The following is a 14,789-nucleotide window of genomic DNA, read 5'->3' as shown; positions in this document are numbered from 1 at the left end:
AGCATGGAGGCAGGGTCCCCCCCACTTCTAAGGCAGCAGATATTAAGAACATTGTAAGGGGTAGAATTTGCAGATGGAAAGTGATACGCAGATAAAGAACTAAGAACTTTTCCTCTGCTTTTGGTTTCCAGCAGAGACTCTGGTCCCTTGGTCAAATACACTGTTCGGTCCATAGAGGAACAGACTCACCAAAATTCAGTTTTCCGTGTTTAAAATCAGTGTTAATTACTGTAAGCTAGCTTCTAACCTTCTTTCTTGAGATGGGAAAAATTTGGCTGTATTCACATCCATTTCTTTGTGTACTTTTCTACTTCATTTCTTTCTATTTAATTTCTTAAAAGTACATAAAATGTAATCCAAGTTAAAAGAAAATATTAACTGTGGAATTTTAAAGCTTATTTCCTTTTAATTTTTCCATTCTTTTTTGAAGGCTTTTTGGCATGCAGTTCTCTGAAAGTTATCTTTTCTTCTACTTCATTGTCTAAGTATTCGTCATGGTCAAATTCTAGTTTAAAAGAAGAGAAGAAACTGTTCAAGTTGGAAAAAAAACCTTTGTGATAATACAACCATGTTTGAAATTGTAATAGAATGGGTAGCTTCTGTCTTCATTCTGCCAGCCACCCTTTTTCAATACATGTACATTAAACAGTAACAAATGGAGTAAAACTTGCACTTCTTAAATCACCTCATTCAGGAATGAGGGGCCTCCTTTCTACATATGAGTTTACATTTTGGGGGGAAATCACTGGGTCTTTCTTCACAGAGCTCATTCCCATCTCACAGAGAACCAAGCAATCAGATTTCCCTTGGATCCCCCAATCAGACTGATTGTACCATCCGTCTACCATCTGTCATCTTAAAACCAATTATCTTGAATGGATGGCAAGATAATGAAACAGGCCTGTCAGGCACTGCCTGGGCAACACAGGGCTAGTTGGAGAGGCTGAGGCAAATGTGTGTCTCAGTCAACTAATCCAGAGCATGGAGGATTAGTGGAAACTGGGACGCATGTAGTCTGAGTGGTTGCTAAGAGTTAGCATGAGAGGCCTATGATCAATTGTGCCAGATTCAGAAAAGGGTTGCAGTCCCTGGGAGATACAGGGGCCATTACTGTCAGAAAGGATGAGCAAGGGAATGTCAAGATAGCTGTTCTGGGTAAAAATGACACTTCTCTGTAGGGAAAGAATAAATCTGTCCCCACTCTTTATGGAAGTGGAAAATAGGGCTTGCATGATCTTGTGATGGAAGATCTATGCTGACCTGATGTAGGTTTGGTCCTATGGAAGCTTTGTTCAGAAGGCCTGAAAGGAGGAAGCAGTGAAAGAAAATGTTTTGGCTACATTATAATGGCTAGGCTCCCTTTTCTCAGTTAAAGAACAGAAAATAGAAACTAGCCCCTGAAGTGCATACTTGGCATCAAGCAAATAATCTACTAAAAACTGAGTTTGTTCTTCTGAAACAAAAAAGGTGATAAAAATCCCTATAATGCCTTGGAATAAAGCAAGTTATTCTCCTAGCCTTGGGTCTGCCCCTTAAGCAGATCAGATGGTCTCCACACAGCCCTTATTTTTTCCACTGATGAGTCAACACACGAAATGAAAAGCTTCATGGCTGACTAAAAAGGTTCAATCAAAAACAATGTAAAGCAAGACCACTATGTGATGATGTCATATCTACCAGATACAAAAGAATATAATACTTTAACTGAGTCTATTTAGGGCAATCAATACAAAGGAAAGGTCTCTATTTTAACAGGTTTAATATTATACAGTAGTTATGAAGAACAATGCTCAGAAAACACCCTTCCTCAAAGTATTTAGGCAGGTACATCTGCTAGAAGATTTATGCTGCTGCTTCAAAAGCTTTCTCAGGTTGTCTGTGCATGCACAGATAGCACTCCCATCAGGACTGCAAGCAAAGCACTGCATATACAATTGAAGAAAAAAATGTACCTTCCTCCCTTGTATAGGATTCCATTTTCTCCAGCAACTTTATGGCACCATCTAAATTGGAATTCAGATTGGTAGCCAACTTGGAAATGATTTCCTTAGCTAAAATACAAATCAGCGCAACAAATTAGAACAATGAGGATAAGAATGCTAATATGTGACATTTATAGCAGAGATGGGGAAAACCTTTGGCTTTTCAGATATTATTGCTTCTGACCCAGGAGATCCAGGTTCCATTCCAACTTCAGTCACTGACATTCACTAGTTGACTTTGAGCCAGTCACTATCTCTCACTCTAATCTATCTTACAAGGTGGTGGTTGTTGTGGGAACCCAAAGAGGGGGAAGCCCCATATATACTACATTGAACTCCAAAAGGAAAAGTGGCATATAAATGTAATGTAGTAACATTTAAAAATTAGTATTATGTAATTTAATATAATATTCAATATATGAGTTTATTACGTGTATATTATTTAATATATATTACTGTTAATATTATTAATATAAAGATGTATATATATACTGTATATTAATATAAAATTATATAAATAAAATACATGTTATATAGATATAAAATATAAATTTAATATAATATTAATATTCTTTTCTATTGGAATATTAAAAATAACCTGCTCATTAGATATGCTAGCTAGGGCTAATGGGAGCTTTAATCCAAAAACATCCGAACGGCTATGGATTTTCTACCTTTCACTTATAGGAATAATTACTTCAGGTTATTACAACAATTGATATACATGGGAGCACCAGGGTGGGGGTAGGGGTTAAGTCAATTAATTAGGATGGGAAGAACTTATTGACTTACAACTGGACAGGCATCTGACTTGAAACTCAGTTTGAACAGTTACTGGAATGGATGAAAATGACCTAGTGAAGTTTCCCTGTAACAGTTAGAATATTTAGATCCCTTAACTAAATGTTGATAAATCTTAGATTGCAATTTTTGTACTTAGTCTGAAAGAAATAAACCTTCTTGATGAGAGAAATAGAAACAATTAAAATGCTTACCATCAGCCCATGCTTTTCTCTTGTAGATGTCTTCCACTGTATCCGAAATCTTTTTAATAGTACTTTGGATTTTTCTTTGTACTAACTCAGAATGTTCCTTAGATCCAAAGTCACCTCTGATGCAGGCATTTTCTCCGATCCTTTCCACTATATTTATCCCTTTACAGATCAATGGTTCCATCTCATTTTTGAAAAACTCAAAGTATCTCCTGTAGGAACTTACTTTATTTTTATGGCCAACCAAGGTAACATGGCTTTCACAAGTTGTTCCAGCAGCAACTTTTTGATTTATTTCCATCACCTCCTCCCAATCAGTTTCTGTTGGAGACACTATTTCTTTCAGTAGTTCTTCTGTATGTTCTACCTGAGAAACAAAGTTTGCGGGACTTGGGAGAAATTTGACCCCACAGAGATCACACTGTGTTGAGTCAATGTCTGCTTTTTTAAAGATCCCTAATGCCATTTCCAAGGACTCTGGCTTTGGACCCGAAATCCTTTTCCACCAAACACAACAACGCACAAATAGGAAAAGGCACTGCAACTTTTTCTTGGCAGAAGCTTTCCGCTGCCGCTTTGATGCTATACTGTTTAATGGATCTTCCCTGTCCTCAGCATCAATATCTTTTTCAAGATCAATTTCTGGATCTTCAAAATAATCTGCCTGACTGCGATATGCAAACCTGTCCAAGTCGGCAACTTCATAATAAATACCTCTGACTTCTTTGTTATCCCTTGCACTTCTAGGATCCCACCTCCAAGAACAATCAGCTAAAAATTCTTTATCTCGGCAAAACAGCAGCTCCTTGAGTCCTTCAACAACTTCATTAACATTAGATGCTTCACTCATCAAATTCACAGTCTTAAACAATCTTTCAGGGACTTTGGAAGGACACTTGTTTTTCATTTCTCTAAGGCATTCCTTAATGGTAGGAAATTGCTCAGCTAATATATCTTTATGCTTCCTACTAAGCACTTGATCAGCATTTACTAACATAACTAAGCAAAGCACCACTGTTCGCTCGGCTTCCCCTGACATGATGAAATCAGGGTCACAAAAAGCATCCTGGAGAACATTGAAATGTTCATGTTCATATCCACACAAAACATTGGCTAAATGCTTGAGATGCATTTTAAATTTCCATACGGCTTGCTTTGGGTCCTCTGGCTTATATTCCTGTATAATAGAAAATATGTAATTACGTCGAACTCCCCTCGTGAATAAAAAATCCCAGTAGTGGAACAGGGCAATATAGCTCTCGGGCAGACAAAGAGTCATGTTTTTGCAGAGGCGCATCAGTGTGGCACATCCCAAAACAAACTGAAATTCCAGCAAAGTCACTGTATTTCCTATGCTTGGAATCAAAGGATGGATGCGTCTCTTCACCAAGACGTTCATGAAACGGTAAAACAGCCATCTGCATTGCTCAAGATTTCTATGAACGTAGAGCTGATCCATTGAATTCTGTAGGAGTCGAATAAAACACAAGTGGGTGCCTACAGCATTTTGTGCGTATTTGTCAGGCATCAGCATACCATGTTTGCCTTCTATTCCTTTGGATCTTCCTTTCCTGCTGTCTTCTAATTCTTTGTTATATTCATCTTCTTCTTTAAAAAGAAGCCTCTCAAACTCCGTGTGATAACAAGATGTCAGAGCAAAGACTTGCATTGCCCTTAGCCACAGATCAGTGGATTCTCTTCTGTTTCCGGCAGTTTCATTTTTAAACTCAAACTTGATGCATTCTCTCAGTACTGTATTGCAAGAACTGGTAACTTCATAACTCAGGATTTCTCTACAGGTCAGTGGATTCTCAGAAACCATTCTCAGATGAAAGTGTTTCGGAAATACGGTATTAATAAGAGACTTGCACAATGCATATTTATCAGCTGTCAACAGTTCATCGATGTCACTGGATTCATGAAACAAATCTTTTGAGAACAATTGTTCTGCTTCTAGCAGTAGCCCATTTATTGCAGCCAAGTGCATTTTACACTGAAATATAGATTTTATTTCATAACGTGCCAGAACTTTATGAAAATCTTTACAGGTTCCATCCTCACATTTCAAGCCTGCAGTGAATTTCATGCAAATACTGGGAAAGCTCAGTTCAAACAAATGGCGAATAATGGCCATTAGCCTATTTAATAAATGCTTATTCAGCAGAGTTTTCACTTCTTTCAAGCTTACCTTGACCTGGTCACTTGTTTTATTTTCTCTTACTGTATTATCTTCAGGCAAAAACTCTAGAATGCATCCTGCTTCTTTTGGGGAAACTTGACAAAATTTTCCATCTATTGGTATAATCCCAAAATATTCATTACATGACTTCACCATTTCTCTCTCAGCATTAGTGCCTGCTTTTTGGAAAGCTTTGACCAGTTTCAGAAGAACCTCAATCCCACGAACAGTCATTTGCAAGATGGCTTCATTTTCTGTTTCACAACGTGTGGCTTGAAACAAAGCTTCTACAGCCCCAGCACTGTGATTCATATGTACAAACGTATCAAAGGCTACCTTCAATTTAGCAAAGTCTTTTGTTATGACACCCATCAAATAGATGGCCTCAGCACTCCCAGATTTCTGGTTTGTCTGCTCAAACAGTTCTAAGGAGTCACTCAAAATGGCCTTTACATCCCCAAGCTTAACAAAGCCTGCTACACTAAGGCGGGCTGCAGCAAGCAAACAGGATGCTTGGAAGTCCATTTGGTTAGTGAGTTTTGCTGCTTCTAAGAAAAAGCCATGCTGTTTCATAAGTTTTGCAGCTTCCTCATCTCTGCCTTCTCTTTTCAACAGATCAGCTGCTTCATGAATGTGTTTGTGTGCTTTTAAGAATGCAAGCTGATCTTCCGTGTCCAGGTGAGAGAGCATCTCCATCATTTTGCTGATGTTATTTCCACGCAGGCATTTTGCAGCAGCTTCCAAATAAAACTGGTCTGCTGTGTATGATAGTTTGAAAGCTGGCTGATTTTCTTTTTGTAGTATTTTCTCATATCTGAAACAGTTACATTATTCATGAAAGTCAATCACAAACTGAACTAATTATACAAATTTCAGCACAACAGTAGACGAGAGGGAAGAAATATCATAATTTTGCGTATGAAAAAGCACCTAATTTTAAAAGAAAAGTTGCATTAGGTACATGCCTTGAAGTGCTAATATTAATGTAATGTATTGAATAATGTCATGGGTAGAACTTGGGAAAACTGGCTATGGAAAAAAAAAAGAGGAAAGAAATGAAAGAAATACTGCAGGAGATACTGCAGGAGAAAGTATGAATCCTTTATGAAAAGTATCAAAAAACAGATTAATCTTCCAACAGAATGAATGGAAAATGGACATAAGAAAGAGGATGTAGAAGCTGCATGGAATAAATAAAAAAAAAGACTTACGTTACAAAATGCCATAGAAGAGTGTGGAATTATATTAATCGGAAGTATCAAAAAGGATGCTTGTTTAAATGATGAAGTGAAAAAGACTGTGGATGAGAATGAAATGCATGTAAGAGAATGACTGCTGCAAAAACAGAATGAGAGAAAGATACTGTATAATATGTAAAGTGAGAAGACAATTTCAAACCATGTAGTACAAAGAGGGCATGGAACAGGTAAGGTTAAAAGAGGAAGAGAAAATGCAGCATGATTTTGATGAAAATAATATATAATAGAGTATATGTATATGTGTGTGTGTGTGTATTTTGATAGGTGAAAAGCACTGAACAAGGAGCCTCCAGCAGAGTGCACAGAATTAAGAATAAAAATGATGAAATTGTTTGGAAAGAACTGAAGTGAGGGAATACTGGAAATATATTTTAGAGAACTGTATTTTAAGAGATCTGGGAAATTGTTTGGCAGAATTCTCATAGAAAGAGTAAAAGGTGATGATAAACAACATGTGTGAAGGGATGTGAAGCTCATGTCAGGCAGGAATGGGCACAGCCAGATTTTTGCTCATCATCCAGTCACTCAGAAATGGATGTGAGATAGTTGTATGTGTGTTGATTTACAGAAAGCATATGATAAAGTGAATAAGCTTCAATTATAGAATGTTTTGTGTAAATATGGAGTGAAAGTTGGCAGCTGAATGTGAAAAAAGCAGTATACGTTGGAAATAGATGAGAATAAATGGAACTACACCTGGATTTTTGCAGCCCAGATATGGTAGTCGGAATTTTTAACCCAAGGATTTCAGAGCTACAGGCTTTTCAAAAGTGGAAATATAGACTGTAAGTTACAACTTTGTACAAATACAGACCTTTCAACAGATTTTGCTGCTTCTTCATACCGTTCATCATGGCAATACATTTTAAGTGCTAGATCAAACTCCTGGATCTGTTCAAAACACCTGGATGCATCCTTGTAGCACTGGCATCTCTTATACAAATGTGCTGCCTCTTTCATCTGTATGATAATAATGCATGTTTTATGTACACACAATTGTTAGCAATAAAAAAACCAGGTTTGCTATAATGAAGCAAAAAAAAAAAAAGCAGCACATAGAGGAACAACCCTTATTGCAGGAAAATCAGCATGGAGACTGAAATGGTAAATCCAGCCTTACCAACTTTCTAGTTTTTTAAGAGTATCTAGAGTCACATTTGTGTAGGTGACCATATCAATATTGTATACTTGGATTCTCAAAAAGCCTTTGACAGTGTTCAACATCAATGCTCTTAGGTAAACTTTGCAATGACTGGATAAAAGGATATATCATTTTATGGCTTACTGGTTAAACTGGTTAAAAAACAGAAAATAAGGAACAGAAATATAGAAGTATTTTCTTCAGTGGAGAAAACTGAGAAGTAAGAAGTAGAGTCCTTCAAAAATCTCTGTTGAGACCAGTGCTTTTTAACATTGTTCATAAAGCAATGAGCTGGCCAAGTTTGTGGAAGATATGAAACCATTCAGTTTGTGAAAATCAGATATGATTCTGAAGAGCTCCAAAAAATCTTCTCAAGCCGAATGAATTGTCAACCAAATAGTAGATGTGCTTCAATTTAAGTACAGTAAGTATAAAATAATATGTATTGGGGCAAAAGCCTCTAACAGAGATGGACTAGGGAAAGGACCCTGGAGTCATAACGACTAGCACAATGAAAACATTGACTCAGTATGTGGTTGCTGTGGAAAATGCAAGCTCTGTGCTAGAGATCACTAGGAAAGGAAAGGAAAATAAAACTTTGCCAATATTATGATTACCTTATAAAAATCTACAGAACGTTTGTATGGGAATACTGTATACAGTTCTGATCACCATTTTTGAAAAATGGTGTAATAAAACTGGAAAAAATGCTGAAGAGAGCAACCAAAATTATCAGTCTTATGAGAAATGGCTATAACATTTGAGACTCCTTAGCTTGGGAAAAAAGGCAGTTAGGGTAGACGTTACTGAACTGTACAAAATCATGGTTGGCATGATGAAAAGGAAGAAGAACATTTTTCTCCCTCTCTCAAAACACTATGACCAAGAGTCATCCAGTTAAACTGATTGGAAGGAGATTTAGAATATACAAAAGAAAGTGCTTCTTTACAGAGCAGATAATTAACCTGTGGTATTTACATTAATACAAGATACAATGATGGCCTCTGAGTTGGAAGACTAAAAAAAGGACTACATAAATTCAGAGAGGGTAAATCTTTCATTGGCTATTAATTTTTAAAAAAAAATCAGTGTTCCTCTGGGTTGAGGCAATATGCCTACAAATACCAGTTGTAGGGAACAATGGGAGGAGAAGGGTATGTCTCCCTCTCCAGCTTGCAAGCACTCCAGAGGCATCTAGTTGTTCACTGTGCAAAACAAAGTGCTAGAGTAAGAAGTGTCATGGCTTGTTCCAGCAGTGCAGTTCTAACAACTGTCCTTTGACACAATGCCATCCATTAATAAAACCAAACCCCTCTCTCCTGTTCCTAGCACACTTCCCCTTAAATCTGATCTGGAGAATTTGGGAATCTTCCAGAGCATATTTAGAGGCAGAAAGTGGGTCTATGGAACAAAACAGAAGTTGTTATATGAATCAAAATCCATTTTCTTTAGGCTAGATCTAATCCATATACCTGTCTTCATTCGTTGGTCTGGATTTCTTACTGTCTTCAAAGACAACAGTTAAGAAATAGAAAATCCTACCTATGCAATAGGACATCCACCTCCTAATCTTTAATAAAGAAATCAGAGGATCATCTGCATTTACCTTTCCTAATTTTTCATAAAGTTTTGCACAAAGCTGGTATTCTTTGGCATGAAACAGGCATTTAAGAGCCAAATTTGGCTCACCACATTCCAGGTAGGTTTTAGCCAGATGTAGGTACTCCATCTGCTTCTCCCTGTTAATAAAAAACAAACATACATTTTAAAAGTTGGGTGCAAACTGACTAAAGATACTTTATTCCCTCCGTGAGATTTAAAAATTCCTTGGTTGAAATAAAGAGCCCATTAATAGTTCATTTTCACATTGGCAAGAAATGTAGTTTGTCTCCAATCCTATGGCTCCCGGGGAAAATCAGACATGGAGTCTCTTTTCTTACCATTCTCCACAGCTATCTCTTTCAGAAATGGAAAATTTCTGGGGACAGAAAGGGAACAAAGGGGTGGAAGATCTTTCACTTCCACCCTGGTGGTCCTAAGCCATGAAGGCAGTAGCCTTGTTGGAGTGCTCTAATTTTTACTTAAAGTTGTTGTGTCATTAAAGATAAATTATCTGCTTGCAATTAAGCTACAGTATATACAGTCCATCTCATCCATATAAAAGGAAGAAGATGCAGTTACATGATCATGTTTATACTGACTCAGAAGTTACCCAGATAGAGTATTATAATGCTTATCTCCAGGTAAGTGTGCACTGGACTGCAGCAAAGACATCCATAGGAACATGCCACTTTTGTCAGAATGATGAAACTGCAAGCTGTGTTTGGGGTGTGCATGTCTCATAGTAGCATACATGCAAATAGGGTGGACGTTCCATCACAATACTATGACTTCTTATATCATTCTGATCCCACCCACCTTTATTTTACCTGAAAGGGTTTGGTATGAAATGTTAAGGGATTTTTTTCTGAGGAAAAATAATGCCTTTGATAAACAGGGAAGATGGACAGAAGAAAAAAAATCAATTTCTTACTACCAAATTGTAAAGTACCCAGAAGAGCAAGAAGAGCTATTGGCATGATTAATACTACTCTTGCTCAACGTTACTCATACAAGCAACACGGGTTCTCTATAAATCATTTTTCAAGCAATTTCCACCTTACCAAATAGGCAATCTGGAAATTTAGCCCTGCAGTGAAAAAACGTCTCTCAGTATTGCCTGAGACCAGACACAAGATGTCAACAAACCAGACAAGAACAAGCTCTCACGTGGGCTTGTCACTATTTCATTAAACCATTTATTTGTAGAGGCTTATTATGTCATATATATCTCTTTGATCTGTTATAAATGTACTGACTTAGATGTAAAAATCCACCAATTATCCCAATTTCCACATGTTCATTTGCTTGTTTTCCTCACACCGAATTGCTTACCCTCAATATTGTTTCCATCTGGCAGCTCAAACCCTTATGCTCAGGAAATCTTATTTTTCACCTTACTTATTTCCCTTTCCTAATCTGGAAAACATAATATTGCAAAAGCTTTTGCTGTTCCATGCCAGTTCTGCATTCCTGTAAGATTTCCAGTCTGCCATTAATGGTTTTCACTGTTTTGAGGATTCTGCACTCTAGCAAACAGAAATCTCTGGTCTGTTCTGTCCTTCTTCCCTGTCTACTTGGAAGTGACAATAATTATTTTATTCATGAGATAAGGGAACATTTAAAGCTCCTTTTCGTAAGCGAAAATAGGCTGTAGAAAGCTCCAGTGATGAAAAGACAGGCAGTAAATGTTTGAAGAGGAAAGGAGACAATGGGAGCATGCTGAATAGATAGGTGTGCATACTTGAGGGAAGAAAAATCAAATCACACTTCTCGTAAATTCAATATTGCCACACACAAAGACACCCCCCCATTATGTAAGACCTTGCAACATATTTTTTTTTCCTTTTTAAAAAACACTCACTTGGAATTTATTTTCTTTGACTGAACTGTAAGCACAGCATCATGCGCCATAGCTAGTTTCTCTTTCTCATGTGCTCCTCCCTTTTGATAGCATTTTGCAGCAACCTGAAATTAAAATTGCAATATGAAGATACAACAAACCCCAATCTTCTGATGTAGCTCAAGCAGGTATGAAGTAGAATCCCTCTAGGAAATCTATACATACCCAGATCCCTTTTTTCCCCCCTATATGCAGTGTATCTCATGGATAAACTCTTCCATACAATGGTTTGTGTGAACAGACCTAGTTGACCAGTTCTAAGTACAAATCATTAGGAGGCAGATTCAGCTGTTTCTGATTTTTTAGCTAGACCACTGACATTAGATACTACACTTCTGGAGAGAAAATAATCTCCACTGCTTACAAAGCAGAGTAATGACAAAAATCTTCCTCAGTGGGAAGCCAGGATATGCCTTGGAAGAGGAGGAATATCTTAGGAATATGTGATGCTTGCCAAGGAGAAGCTCTGTTCTGGGATCGAAAGGCACAGCAAACAATGGAGACTGGTGATGAGACAAGTAACGTGTAAGATGGGCTCAAATCTTGAGGTAGTTAATTGCCGTATTTGGACATGAATTCTCTTAAACTTGAATATACAAGGTTCCATCCAAATTGGGTGAATGGGCAGACAGACATATAGATACAGATAATACATTATTTAATAATATCTAAATAAAGGAAAATAGAAGGAAAATGGCCTGTAATCGTTTTTCAAAAATATTTGCACAAGAGCTCCTTCAACAGTTCATTCAGTGATTAAAAAGGAAGATTAACTCTCCAAGGTGACTCAGCTCCTGGCTTCATGGATATGTCCATGTAGTTTTCTTGGCAAGAATGTGGAAGTGATTTGGTATTGCCTCCTTCTGTATCCCAGGGATACAGAGAAACATTCAGCACTTAACTAAGCAGTTGCTTATGAGTCTGCAAGGAGCTGAATTATATCTTTGATTTTAATTTTTCTTAAGCAATATACTAGTGCAAAATGTAACAGAACAGAATTTGAACCAGAGAAGTAAAACATACTATCCAATAACACTTACTTTCAGAATTAAAAAGAGTAACTCATCCCAACAACATAGGCATTTTGAGCTGGCTTTTTTTAGTCTTATTTTAAAAAAATGGTTTTCAAAATAGTTTAGGAAAACAACAATTACACCCGAAAATTAAAATTCTCTAAGCATAGTTTTATGGAAGCATAATGTCTCACAAACTGCTTGCAATACATTCTATTTTTTCTTAAGGCAAAACTAATGGCATAGATCCAGACTAAGTCATATTTAGGGTAGATTCACTGAAATCAATGGGTCTAGTCACTTATGCTTAACTAGTCCCACCACATTATTGATTTTACTTTACGTGTGAAAAGGTCTGAATCCAACTTAATGTACTTCCTTTCAATTCCTCACTGAACTGAAAGTCTTTTAAACAAGTCTCTAAATTTACCTTCCAACATTGATGCTTAGCATAATATTCTCCTTGTGCAATCCATTCTTCTGGAGTTGATGTTTTGACAAACATACTATCCTCAAAATCTAAAAAGAAAGGTAAGGATGGAAGAATTGTTTAAACACGAGGAGAAATGAGTTTAATCTGTATGTACTAAAATCTCAGTTCTGTCTTATTGTCATGGTTCCTGTTCCAATGTTCCTGTGCCATGCTGGTGCTGACATGTGTTACTGTTCGGGAGGGCGCTGCTCTTGTTCTTTTGTACCAGGCGCTGATGTAGAGACTTTGGAATGTCTATTTGGGTTATCTTGCCGATTCAAGGACACTTTCCCGAAGACCGTCAGGAACCGTTAGGAACACCTGCAGGCTGCGGGGAGTGGACTCTTACTGACTCTGGGGGGAGGGATTGGAACTGTCTAAGCTTTAATTGTTTGAAAGACCGGTGCTTTTGCCATTCTCAGCTTTGCTCTTGAACTTGCATACTATCCAGTAATAAATCAGATATCCATAAGCTTCTTGTGCGAGTCTCGTTGGAAACTTGGGTAGGCGTTCATCACGCTTATTCTATGCAATTAGATATCCCTTAGCCTTGGCCGTGTAAAGAATACAAACCCCAATTTTTATGAGGATACTTCTCTAAGAATTTCTATTCTTAACCTTAGTCCTTAATTATTAATCACCTACAATAAAGTGGGGATAATATAGCCTGACTTCTGAGAATTTCTCTTCTGTAAATATATTCATATTATAAACAAATATAAGGATGTATTCTAAAATGCTGCCTAATCTTCATCTGCTCGAATTGTTGTCCAAAAATGAATTCTACAGCTTCTAGATCTGATTCTGGGAAAGGTCTAATTATCAATGATTTTGATACTGGAAATTACTAATTTTTATCTCTTGCTTCAACTTGTGACATTCATAGCAAGAATATGGATCTTTCCAGTTTTCATTTATATATATATGTCTTATACAGATCACACACATATCCATGGAGCTTGCACAGAAGCAGCTGTGGAGTCCTTGGTGCTCTGAACCTTGTTTTCTTGCAGATGTTTCATTGCCAGACTAGACAACATCTTCAGTGCACACAGTTCAACCCTGAGCTACAAATACTCTCGATAGAAGCAGCTTTCAGGATAATAACAGCGATAACTTAGTATCATTTAGAAAGTTTCACACACCAAAATTGTGATCCTGACTTACTACATTATTCTAATGAGCCTTACAACTCATTTGGGATGCAATTAGTGATAGCTTGGTTTCAGAGTTTCCATGTAAATATGTAAAAGATAACATGAACCAAAATCTATTAAGTTAAATTCTTGAAAATTACTAAACTAACCTTAACTTAGAGTAAGTATGTTCCTGAGCTGAGTCTGATTCTTGATGAAGTGATTTCCCACCACCTTCTTTTAGACATTTTTTTCTTCAACTTCCCAATCTATCCAACAGCCCTGGAATTCTGAATAATTGCCATTCAAGTACTAAGCAGGACTAACACTTCTGAGATCAATCACAACTAACTAGAAGTTGTCACTTGCTGAGTCAACCATCGGCAATGAAAAATGTGAACTGACTCTCAATACGCCACTTTTAAATACGAATTGACAAGAGTGATTGCATATTTTTTGCAAAATCAAAGAATGGTTCAGGGACTGGCTAGTGTATAGAGTTTTAATAAAACAATTATATAGGACTTACCTTTATTTTCATCCTTTTTGACAACCTGAACAAGATCTTGTTTGATAAAATATTGAAATGCAGGCGCACGTCTATCACTGTTTTCATCAAAGATCCACAGATTAACCCTGGCTCTTGTAATAGCAGTATATAATTGCTTTAGCTCTCCATTAAGCATCTAAAAAAAGAACAATTCAAGAATATGTTCTATATGGAACAGACTATTGTAAAAAACATATTTTCAGCTAAATATATTTAGATTTCTGCTTTTCAGAAAAATTAATTTGATTTTTCTGCCATGTTTTATAAAAAAGGAATGACAACTTATTTCCACAGAAAGCCAAGACATGATCAGAACATTTGATCTGTGTGTTCAGGACATTATTATATGATTCAAGTTCAAAGATTAATTCTGTGTATAGACATTTTAACTGGGTCAGGAAAGACGAGGAACACACTCCAATGTTTTAAGTTTCTTAAGCAATGAGAAATTACACTGCGTTGTGTGTGTTTATGAGTTTTCAGTTTAAGGAACAAACATCAGCTAAATTCTAATGTAACCATTTTTTAAAGACATAGGAGATCCAAAATACTGTTTCATTGTA

The 14,789-nt window shown here is 36.8% G+C and overlaps 1 protein-coding gene across 1 annotated transcript in view; it reads right to left on the bottom strand.

Annotated features, from left to right (window-relative positions):
• Positions 1 to 337: 337 nt before the first annotated feature.
• The window catches only part of TRANK1 (tetratricopeptide repeat and ankyrin repeat containing 1), a 45,850-nt gene continuing 31,398 nt past the window's right edge, over positions 338 to 14,789 (bottom strand). The window contains exons 16-23 of the mRNA XM_063304090.1: positions 14,206 to 14,362; positions 12,499 to 12,587; positions 11,017 to 11,120; positions 9,160 to 9,292; positions 7,227 to 7,372; positions 2,978 to 5,967; positions 1,953 to 2,051; positions 338 to 505 (exon numbers count right to left, since the gene is read on the bottom strand). Coding sequence (XP_063160160.1) covers positions 396 to 505; positions 1,953 to 2,051; positions 2,978 to 5,967; positions 7,227 to 7,372; positions 9,160 to 9,292; positions 11,017 to 11,120; positions 12,499 to 12,587; positions 14,206 to 14,362 — 3,828 coding nt within the window. The 3' untranslated portion in view covers positions 338 to 395. The remainder of the gene's footprint in view (positions 506 to 1,952; positions 2,052 to 2,977; positions 5,968 to 7,226; positions 7,373 to 9,159; positions 9,293 to 11,016; positions 11,121 to 12,498; positions 12,588 to 14,205; positions 14,363 to 14,789) is intronic.

Source organism: Candoia aspera, chromosome 4 (assembly GCF_035149785.1).
Source record: "Candoia aspera isolate rCanAsp1 chromosome 4, rCanAsp1.hap2, whole genome shotgun sequence".
Classification (NCBI taxonomy): domain Eukaryota; kingdom Metazoa; phylum Chordata; class Lepidosauria; order Squamata; family Boidae; genus Candoia; species Candoia aspera.
Note: the sequence above shows the minus strand (reverse complement) of the source record. Positions and strands in the feature narration are given on the sequence as shown.